The 11,781-nt window shown below is 37.4% G+C and overlaps 1 protein-coding gene across 1 annotated transcript; it reads right to left on the reverse strand.

Moving 5' to 3' along the window:
* Positions 1 to 353: 353 nt before the first annotated feature.
* On the reverse strand, positions 354 to 11,437 carry slc18b1 (solute carrier family 18 member B1). The gene is made up of 14 exons (XM_022204257.2): positions 11,147 to 11,437; positions 10,879 to 11,018; positions 7,043 to 7,138; positions 6,876 to 6,949; positions 4,910 to 5,057; positions 3,713 to 3,869; positions 3,482 to 3,618; positions 3,289 to 3,390; positions 3,115 to 3,206; positions 1,660 to 1,755; positions 1,473 to 1,547; positions 1,293 to 1,386; positions 1,135 to 1,184; positions 354 to 1,046 (listed from the first exon to the last, which is right to left on the reverse strand). Exons 1-14 carry the CDS (start codon positions 11,175 to 11,177, stop codon positions 992 to 994), a joined length of 1,347 nt encoding a protein of 448 aa, XP_022059949.2. The 5' UTR covers positions 11,178 to 11,437; the 3' UTR covers positions 354 to 991.
* Positions 11,438 to 11,781: the final 344 nt, after the last annotated feature.

An 11,781-nucleotide genomic window follows, 5' to 3' on the forward strand; every position in this document is an offset into this window, starting at 1 on the left:
CACTTTTAATGCCTAACAATTTTAAATAAAGCTTCTTCAGGGCATATTTGATCAGTCAAGCCAGTCAGGCAGGGTTACCTGTAAATTTGGATTATCATGATGTTGATCTGTATAAAAATTGGGACAAATTTTTCACATTAAGAGGATTGATTAGTTTTAGTGTGGCAGACCTGGGAGCTCCTTTCTAATCCAGCTAATATTTAATCTTTTATGTATTAGTAAACTGCAGTACTATAATACTACCAATATACCAAAGTATAAGCACTCTATGCAGTGCATGCCATCAGGTAAACATCAGGCCTCTTCCACACTGTACACAAAAATGCTTTGTGTCAAGTAAATAAACGGGCACATCACTGTTTTTCATTTATTTTTCATTGAAATCTGTAAATGTTTAAAAATCCTGTACCCAGAAAAGAGGCACATTACAGAACACGGAGACGTATACAACACTAACAGCAGTGAAATCTGCTTCATCCTCCCTGGTTTGTGAGGTTCACTAAGACTTTAGTAATGTATCTTCTCATATACAATCTTCAAGTCGCGTGGTTTCCTAACCTCAGCATGAAATCTGAGTCAAGTGATGTAGAAAACAAAGATCACGAATACAGAAGAGCTTCAGAACAAAAGCAACATTCAGTGTGTGATCTGGGTTAGTCTGTAAATGTCTGCAATTTACAGCATTTGACTACATTCACAGTTGTGCCACAGTATGAAATGCTTTGACTTTTTGAGTCAAGGCAGTACCCGATAAGAACTAAAACATTTTCTAAAGCACAATACTACAATTACCTGAAACTAGGCAACAAACATGTTTTGTTTATTGGCCCAAGAAAATCATTATAATCTCTGGAACACAAAAAATACATAATTTAAAAGTGTTAAAAGGCAAATTTTAACAGGACAATCTGTGTGGCCAACAGGCAGCTTTAACAATAAGATCACGTTTTGTTCAATAAGACCTTCTTCCATGTGTAGCTGAGGCCTTCATTCATTCATTCAGGAGTGGAGTGTTTTCATCTGTTTGTTGTCTGTCTGCTCGATTCCTTAAATTAAGACACAAAAAGTGAGTGTTAACACCCAAACTAGACTATAGCAATGCTTGACAAATCTTCATATGTAGTTAATAATTACCTTTGTTGTCGTGGCGTATGGCAGAGAGAGTACACACACAGGAAGAAAGCCTGAGGACACAGTGATCTTTGAGTTTTATGTGTGCATCTATGATCTTGATTATATGGTCCTAAACTGGGATTATAAACTAGCTAACCGCTGCAATAACTGACACTTACCGCCAAAAACGCCAAGCCTCCTTGGACTGTAGCGGCCCACTCGAAGCTCAAGTGTTGCGTGATTAAACCGCCCACTGTCGGGCCATAAAACATCCTAAAGAACAAAATCTTACATTAAAATACAAATCACAGCACTGTAAAGAAGTCAAATGGCATGAAATACGAAGCTTTTGAACTCACCCCAAAGACCAAAATGCACCAAACAACCCGGACACCATCCCAAGAGTACTCAGCCCCTCTTCAAAGCCTTGATCACTACAAAGAGGGAATCCATTTAGAGCCTGCATTTCACATTGCTGTGTTCTTTTTTTTTTTTTTTTTTAAAACTGCAGGTTGTGAACGTAGAGCAGCATGCAAAGTCACTCACTATGCGTGTGTGATGATCTCGGGGAAGGTGGGGATTGCAGTCATGCCCAGAGAAAACCCAATCAGACCAAGCATGACGACCAGCAACCACAGCGGACTAAATGTGTAAAGAAAAAAAAAAGGAAAAACAGTTAAAGTTGTCAACATGAAAGGATTGATTCTGTAAACATGCTGGCTAACCAAAATGAAAAAATGGTCACAATATTTAAATACAAATAATGACTTAATATGCTTGTATGAAAAATACATGAGTCCTAAAAAAATGACAAAACACAATGTTTAATTTAAGAATTTTTGAGTTTTTATCACCTTTGACTGAACACTATGAGGTAAAATTAAGGTACTGAGTCGAAATTACAAAAAGAATTTGACTTCCCGTTTAATGATTTTAACTTGAAAGCTCAAAAACAAGTGATAAGTGATATACTCAAGTTCTTTATGTGAGAAAATAAACACAATTGCATTGGCTAAACAATATTTCAAAATAAAAGTCTTGAAGTTCATGGACATTTGCAATATGACACACTCTTCCCTCTCATTTTGATCATTTTAAACATAACTTCTTTATTTTTTTTAAAAGTTCTGCTTGTCCTCTCTAAAACTATCTACAAAGAACTTGATTTGTTGTTGATACTGTTTAAAAATTTAAGAGAACAGCAAAAAAATATATTAGATTTTAATGGCAATAGTGTGCACAAATTGCAGGATTTAGTCTTAGTCTCAGTGCATTGCAATTTAGGTAGCTGAAGCCAACAGCTGCTTATCTTATCTTAGTATAATGTTAGGAAACTAGGTGAGGCAGTCAGCCAGACTGTCCGTGAATGACCTACAATATCTTGATTGTTAAAGTTATACACAAACCAAACAACTACTTAAGGATTTCTACAGTTTTATGGGTGGGACTGGTTTTTGAACAGACTCAATGAATTCCTTTCCTTTGTTTCCCAACTGAACGACAAGTATCTCAAGTCCCTTTTGCACTTCTTTCCATTAATCTAACAACAACTGACCGTGTCAGCTTCATGTCTGAATGACTGCCCTGGCAGCTATAAAGCCATAAAGGCAGCACTGGCAATCTAATTAGGTCAGATCTAGCAAGATTTCTTCACTTCTAACACGGCCAAGTCTGAACAGCAGGCAGTCACATAAACAGATAAGCACACAAATTAAGTTATGTAAAACGATTTAGAGAGGGATTTCTCCACATTCAAGCACTAATATTGATCTAAAGACATCACAGAGAACGCTGAAGATACAATTTGCTGCCAAAATCACACAAAAACACACAACTGTCTGATTTTTGACTACTCAACAGTGATGCTGCAAGATTCTGTTACATTTAGACGGAGTAATGCTAATCTACATGTAGTTTCAGAGATGTGTCACCCCTCTTCTATGAAATGGAAAAGGTGTGTTGCCTTAAATGTCAAATTTGCATCTTAATTACGTCACTCACCCGGAGATGTTTAGGAAAGGGGAGGGACCAAGCAGACAGAACCCGGTAGCAGTGATGACGGCTCCTGTCACCATGAACACCATCCTGCTGCGCTGTTTAGCACCAAAATTTAGTTTAACTACAAGAAAACTGCACATTTTTTAAAAATCTTTTTGGTTGCTTTAATATACTTACAGCGTATTTATCTGTGATGTAGCCCATCAGCGGCGACGCCAGACAATATGGCAACGACAAGCCGAGCATGATGAGTCCAACGTAGCCGGGCGAGAGCTTAAACTAAGAACAGTGCAGGGGGAAAAAACTCATTCATACGATGCACAAAAGTACTATAAAGTCAGCTGGGATTATCATAAGCGGGGGATATTACCTTGTTGATTGCAAACAGCGACAACGTGGCATCCAGGAAGCCCAAACCTGCACTGAGAGTGAATATGGTGTAGCAGATCAGGACTACTTTAACGTGGCTGAGAAGGTGAAAGAAGGAATCCTTTGATGGATCTGCCTCTAAAGGGAAAAGAGGCACAAAGTACAACTCACAGTTAGAGGCTAAGAAGGAGATAAAGAACAAATAATGTGGGTAAATGCTAAAATTCCTTACCGATGCTTGGCAGGACGTAAATGTTGAAAGGAACCATAACCAACAGCAAACATCCGAGAATCATGAAGGGGACTTCGTAACCAAACGACTGGTAGAACCATCCTCCAACCGGTGGCCCCAGTATAAGACCGAGTCCTGTGAAAATCTCCAAACTACCCTAAAAAATAAACAGAACAACATGCAGGTGGAAAAAAAGTTTAAAAGTTTACACAATAAAACAAATATTATCATGAAATATTTGTGGAAAAATCTCTTTTGTGTTTCAAAAGACAGACAAATACAAATGATTTTTATTTTTTTGGTTGATCGTTTACAAGAAAAACTAACAAAACTAAATTCTACCAAAATGACCCAATACAGTGGTCCCTCGCCATATCGCGGTTCACTGTATTGTGGATTTATAAATTGCATTTGGTATCGCGGATTTTTCACTATATCGCAGGATTTTACGGCATACAGGTATTTTTACACACTTTTTATTGTGGTAAGCTGTGTTGAAGAATGGCACTGGATAAAGGATATCTGCCTTCAATGCACTTTGCAACTGACAGATGCTTTTATTTTGACGCACAAAAGAAGAAACACCATAAGAAATGTGGCAGGAAGTCATCAAACGCACTACACTTCACTCTCACAGCCCTGACAACACAGCACTTAACCAAACTATCTAGGCTGACTAAATTACAAAAACACAATCAAACAAACACTAACAACAATGTAAACCACAATGACATTTAATCCACCAACACCCCGAACTCCCATGGTGCATAAATAATAAAATATGGTCGCTACTTCGCGTATTTTCGACAATCGCGGAGGTTACGTTCCAGATCACTGTACTCAAAATTTTTTATTTTTATGGAACCAATCAGGTTTAAATTTTTAATAGCTTTTTTAAAGGATTTGTTTAGTATTATGGCTGTGATTGCACTAAAAGAAATTACACCTAAGAGTGCTTCTTAATCCGATACTTCACAAATGTATGGGGTGTCCAAAAACTGTTTTCCACCCCTGTATAAACCAGCACTCTTTTCTATGTGTTTTCTCAGCGTAAATACTGCTACTACACCAAAGCTGAGTATTTTCCATGACGGCGGGAGACGCATAGCAACCCCACCTTACAAGGCTTTGTTTGTCTTCTCGTGATTCTAATGTCTGAACAACATGCCAGTCAGACAAGGGGTTCTCTACTCTCACCAAAACAGTTGCCACATTGTCTGGGAATATTTTTGCTGTCATGGCAAAAGAGGAGGTCATCGCACCGGCAAAACCCACGGCGTCAATGGACCTCACTATGAAGCACAGGGCGATGAACGTGGGTCCAGAGGGAGCCCGATCGAGAAACCTGCAAGGGAAGAGACAGGAAACAATCAGCTGTTGTCACGTTTTCTGTTGCAGACACTCTAAATATGCTGTAATTTATAAAAAAAAATTTAAAAAAAAGGGTGACAAACACACCGCGAGCGCAGCAGGAGTCACCGATTACACCATTTGAAACCACAAATCCCATCTTATCTCTATTAAAATAGCATATCTATTAATACTTTACATCTCTCCTGTCCTGTCTGTGTCTCTGAGCCCATTTGTTCCTATTAAAGCTGCACATAGGTTACAATTACACATTTGTATTTGTTAATAAAAAGCAGAGCACTGTAGATTTTAGCAGCTACGTTCGAAAAAGGGGTAAATTGTGTGTTTGCTGGGGACTACTTTTATCTGCGCATTAATACACACTTGCTGCTCTGAGTCTATAAGCCGCTACTTTTTTCTCACGCCTTGGACCCTGCGGCTTATACAAAGATGCAGCTAATGTATAGATTTTTACGTGCAAGCTTCATGCCATCATTAAGTTTAGCCTCGTCACATCAGACCAATAAAATTGCCAAACAGGTCACAGTGGGCCATTGACACTGTTCGAATTAAATCAAACACACACTAAGTTCTTCAGATCAATCATTCTGCGCTTCATGCACACACCCTCATCATGGAAAACATGAAGAAATGCGTACAATGCAGCTGATGCAGGCCAAGCATGCTCTCCTTTAAGCTAGGCAGGTTACGGTGTGTGTGAGAGAGCGAGAGTATATGTGTGTGTGTGTGTGACGTGAGGAGGAGCACTGTAGCTGTGTGTGCTTGCTGCAGAAACGAGTGTGGAAACGGAGGCAGAGCGAAATGCACCACGATGATATATTACACAATAAAAAACTTAAAGATAAGTTTTACCGCTAGTGCGCTAAGCTAAGAGCGCTAGCTTAGCGCGTTGGAGTTGGCAGCATGAACGGGCTCAATGTGTTTCACTGCCGTGTTGCAGGCACTGTTCGGGAAGAAAGTATGTATTTAATTACAAGTTAAATAAAGTCTTTCTGTGCAAATATCTCATGTTACAATGTGGACACCTGCGGCTTATAGTCAGGTGCAGCTTATATATGTGCAAAACTTTTTTCTTTTTATATTTAGTGGGTGCGGCTTATATTCAGGTGCGTTCGATTTTCCGGAAAATACGGTATTTATGTGTGCAGAAATGGCTTAAAATACACTATGTCACTTTAAAGTGCAAGAAAGTGACTAATGAATGCATTTTCATCCTTGTTTGGATGCTCTACGGCATAGAGAAATAATATTTGGTGCTTTTTATGACTGTAATAATGCAAAATATTTTCAACCTTGTCCTGGAATGACCTTCATACAAAGACTAGCCCAGACAAAGTCAAGTATTTGTCAGTTAAATGCAATATATATAAAGGATTAAAGGCCTAAGAGGGTGTGTCCACCAAAGCGATTATTCCGTTGTTGCAAAGGGAGACTCATATATTACCACTGTGTCGAAGGTTTAAATGTCATTTTACATGCTGAGCAACTATTTGGTGCATTTTTATCTGATCACTGACAGTTAAAAATGTTCAACTTTGGCTGTTTCTTTTTAACTAGCCATCCAATCGCAGCAAAGAAGGATCAAAACAAAGTAAAACATACTATTAATACAAGGTGCTGAACCAAAATGGAGGATAATTCAACAGCAACAACGTAAGGACTAAAAATATGACATTTTTCTTGCACTTTACATTCAGTAGGGCTTTCAGAAAAAAACAAAAAAAAAACTTTCAAAACAATATCCAGTTGTATGATTGTTGATGTTTCCGTGTCTTATCAGCACAACACTCACCCAAACATAATGGTGCAACCTGACGACACAAAAAGTCCTGCAATTAGCATGAACTTTGCACCAATTTGGACAATCTGGTGCAAAAAAAAAAAGAAAAAAAAAGGGAAATCAGTTACACTTGTGCATCAAATCACACTACAAGACCTGATATTAATATATATACTTACATATCTCCCCAGCACCAAAGAACCAATCAAATTGCAGACGGCGTAGCAACCGAATATGAGGCCGATGACAGTCTGACTGGCTCCTTTCTTTACTGCCTGTGTGGGAATATTTATGCATTTACGGGTCTCATAGGAATATGAAAACAGATCATCTATAACACTAAAACAATAAACAATGTAAAGCCAGTACCACTACAGGTCAATAAAAGGGGGCAGATAGCAGGAATGAGGGCAGTCATCAGAGATCAGCTCCCGTTATTTAATGAGCGTCAGCAGCTTTTACCTCTGACCTTCTGCCTGCATGACCTGGATGGTTAAAGACAAGCAGTCATTCAGTGGCCTTCAGGGAGGCTTTCTGATCCCAGCACATGATTACTCACTCGCTCCCATGAGATGACGCTGCTGCTGACTTTTTAAAGGGGTTGTTGTTTGATTTGCACCGTGACGCGATAAATGATTATAGGGTTTATTTACACCAACGTCCCGAGAAAAGCGTCATAGAGCTGCAATAATTAGCTGATTAGTTGCCAATTATCAAATGAATGGCCGGCTATTTTGTTAACAGATTACTCAGCTTGGGTAATTATTTCAGAAAAAAAAAGGTCAAAATTCTCTGCTGTCAGCTTCTTAAATTAAAAAAAAAGAGTCTTGTTTCATTCCACCTCTGTTACAGCAAGCTTAAATATTTCGGACAAAACAAGACGTTTTAAGGATGGAATTTTGGGGCTTTTTTCCACCATTTCCTCACAACTAATTGAAAAAATAACCAACAATGAAAATAATCCTTAATTGTGTGTCTGATAATTAATGCTATTTGCATCTTCATGTAATCATAGCATTAATTATCGGACACATCCTTGATTGAAACAACAACGTTTACCACTTGTGAATCACTTCTCAGACTTTTTTATCCTGATTATTACATCCTAATAATCCTATCTTACCTTTTCTATACAGCAACCACATAGCTAATATGTAGCTTTGTAAATAGACCCAAAAAACACCCATTCCAAAATATTTTTCTTTGTGTTTTCTAAGTAGATTAAAGAGCTATAACATGTGGTGTAAATTAAAAATACAGATGTCAGCGTGTTGATAGAAAGGATTCTGCACGACCAGTCAACACAATATTTGCAAAACAAATGCCTGAAATTGATTGTTGCATTTTAAATAAATACTAAAGTCCCTCTCTTTTTATTGATAAACCCTCTAAAAAGCATAAAAAGTCACTAGAAACATGTTTTGAAAGGTATTTTAAATGTGTCAGTGAAGGATAAACACTTGTTTAAAGAGGAAGTGTCATCCAAAGCGATGGATCTGTTACTTCAAAAGCACAATCTCCTTTTATCCACAGATGTAACAGCAGCTTTTCTGAGGACCTAAGAGGCCTAAAATCCACACATGGCTTTATAAACAAGCAGAGGAACCACGTGAGCCATCTCTCACTTTAAACATTCGTGGATCTGAATTCAAATTTTGTACATAAAGAGCAGCGTTCGTATGATTTCATATTCTTCATATTCATATTTATTCTTATTACATGTCTTCAATTAATGCTTTTTTTTTTTGCTTAAAGTTATTTGTACAGTAACGTTGCAATGCTGAAATATATATAAAATGAGTTAGTTGTTTATTAAACCCCTAAGAACTCATCTCTGTGCATCACAGCTTCATATTTAGCGTTTTTTTTCCATAAATATAATCCCTTCATGGCTTAAAATGGCCTAAACTGCTGTTTAAAGTAAAACATTTAGTCCTATAAAGTCCCCACCTCTCTCTCCATGCACATCACCAGCTCACCTACAACCCTGTTACAATATTAGAGTCACTTTCCAGTACATGTTGGTCTTTTTACTTCAGGTCCAGACTACAGTCCCCCAGTAACACATTCTACTTCCTCATATGCATCCGTTTCTGTCTGTGGAGTAAAATGAGCTGACATCTGCTCTCAGTGGTTTTAGGCTCGTTTATTTATACTTGTCGAGACTCCATGACACCGCTGTGCAGAAGACTGAAGCCAGAAAAATGTGGCAAAATCTGAGCGGATGCAGCAGAACACACTGGTGGTTTTATCCCAGCACGTTTCACAAATGCTTTTCTGGCCTCCTGTACAGTCAGACAGCGTGGATTCTGGACCACAACCTGATTCTGAAGAAGAAGAACAGCACGGAAAGCCCCCACTCCACCAGTAAACGTGACCGGTTCCTTTGGTTTATGCAAATGAAATCCCACAAGTGTTCTGGTCACGTGTTGGCAGCCGTTTTAAGGTGGAAATGCTACATCATGATGACTGCTCCTTTCACTCATTAAGCATCCTCCAGCTTATAAAAATCACAATATGTATATAATTAGGTAATATATTGTTTAAGAATTGCAACATCAATGCCAAGATATTACTTAATGTGGTATATTATTTGCAGCGAGTTAAAAAAAACATCACGAGAACGTGTTTAAAAGCAGAACCACCCGTTAATGAGGACTTCATTGACAATTTACACAAGGTATATATTATGGAAAAAGGTGACGTTTGCCTTGTAGAATGCAAAAAGATAAGTTTTATCAGATCCGGATTAAACAGACTACAATTAAATAGTATCTAAAACCCATAGAATCTGATGTGACTTGAATATACCTGTAATTAGATACAACTGGCTCTCTTTATCCGTTTTTTTTAAATTTCTTGTGTGATGTGAATATATTTTCAGAGAATAAGCTCTCTGGCTCTGCTGTTTCTTATGGAGTATTGAAAGAGTAACTTAAAAAATGAGAATATAGGGAAAGCAATAGTAATGAAGACAATTTTTCATGTTGTAAATGTCATGGAAGTTGTAATAATTAGCTTTTTTAAACCAAATAAAAAGAAAATTTAGTTTAAAGTAATAATAAGGTGATGTTAAAAAGGCAAACAAATAGTTTATCAGCATCTAAGACTTTCTGTTTTATTATTTTAATTTTAAAAAAGCAGAGATAACATGCAAATGAAGCAAAGATTAATAAGCCTTAAACTATGATACAACAAATGCAAAAAGTTCCACTGTGATTTTTAAAAAGTGAACATTTTGGGTAAAGATATAGTCACAAAGATTAAATGTTATAAATACAGTGGAAACTTTAGTAACTCTTTCTTACCGAAAAGTAAAAAATCTGAAAAAAGAGAACGTTAAGAAGGCAAAAGAAAAAAAAAATCAGCATCTAAGACGAATTTATTTTGATTAGGCAGAGGAAACTCTGCAGTTCTGCTATTCTTATGTAATATCAAAAAAGTAATTTAAAAAATGGTAAATGCAATTCAAATTGTAATAAATCAAACCGCCAAAAAGTTAAAAAAAAAAAAAAAGAAGGAAAAAATACAATAAGGGGATGTTAAAATGGCAAAAAAAAGTAACAAAATGTCACAAAGACATTTTTTAAAAATGTTGTAAACGCAGTGGAAACTGCAATAAGTCGCTTTTACAAACAGCACAAGACAAGGAAGGTAAAAAAAGTTAATTTTCACTAAAAGGGCAGAGGCAAGGCATATAGGGTGAGTTTATTTTGACTGAAAAAAGCAGAGAAAATGTGTAAATAATGCAAAAAATGTTGCGCTTCCCTCAGAAAAGGGGTATTTGGACCTGATTGTGGGCAAAAATCAAACCTCCAAACCTCAAAAATAATAATAAATGCTAATATTTGGAGCTAAAACACACTACTGGAGAAATCTAAGTTAATGAGTTTATTCTGAGTGCAGTTTGTGTAACTGATCAGAACCAGTGTGTTGTTCCTCCATTCAAAGCTCTTTATTCCCTTCTGACCTGCTGGAACATGTGATCAGAACCTCATGATGGGATTTTTCTTACCTCAGCAGGGAAAAAAGGGCCCAATATCGAGTAGCAGATCATGGAGCTGAAGTTGACAGAAGCCATGGATATTAAAGTGAGGGCCTGTCTCCTGCTCATCCCCCTGGAGGGTTCTGCTGGCTCAGCTGGAGGGTTCTCATCTGGAATAAATCAAAATAAACAGTTAAAAGAGCGGAAAGTTCGTGTTTATGTCCCTCTAGGTTCATCTGAGGTGAGCTCAGGAGCCTCCGGTTCATTGTGATCTGTCAGAGTGGGAAAGCTGACCCACCTTCATGCTGAACATCGACGTGCTGCTCCATGTTTAGTCACTTTGGTTTCGACTTTTCTCAGCTCAGAGACGCGGCGGACGGAGACATAACGTCGGTCAGAGGAGGCAGAAAAACCCCGAAAACACCGTCCGGAGTCCGGAAAAGAGCCTCCGACCGCCCGGTCAGCGACTACAAACTCACACTGGGCAGCTCCGTGCACATTTCCTCGAAGACACGATCATGTCTTATGTCAAATCAACCCGTCAGCACGCCGCCTTCAGAATAAAAGCCCGTATTTTCACAATAAGAGCCGCAAATGTTGAGTCGTTACGAAACGGACAGTCCCATATAACAACAACAACAATAATTATAATAATAACAATAATAATAATAATATATTCTTATAGTCTATAGTAAGACCATACAGTTTTAGATAGAAGTGTGCACTTTATTGTATATATTTTATTAGCATGTGTAATATTTAAATGGAATGTCTAATGCTTATTTATAATATAATGTGCAGTTTTCAAATTTCATTTGTAATATTTAAAATTACTGTACAATATTTTGTCATGTGTAATATGCGTAATATGTGTAATATTTCAATTTAATGTGCAATAATTTAATGTTCATGCACAACATTTAAATTCTAATA

This window comes from Acanthochromis polyacanthus, chromosome 1 (assembly GCF_021347895.1).
Source record: "Acanthochromis polyacanthus isolate Apoly-LR-REF ecotype Palm Island chromosome 1, KAUST_Apoly_ChrSc, whole genome shotgun sequence".
In the NCBI taxonomy this organism is placed as follows: Eukaryota; Metazoa; Chordata; class Actinopteri; family Pomacentridae; genus Acanthochromis; species Acanthochromis polyacanthus.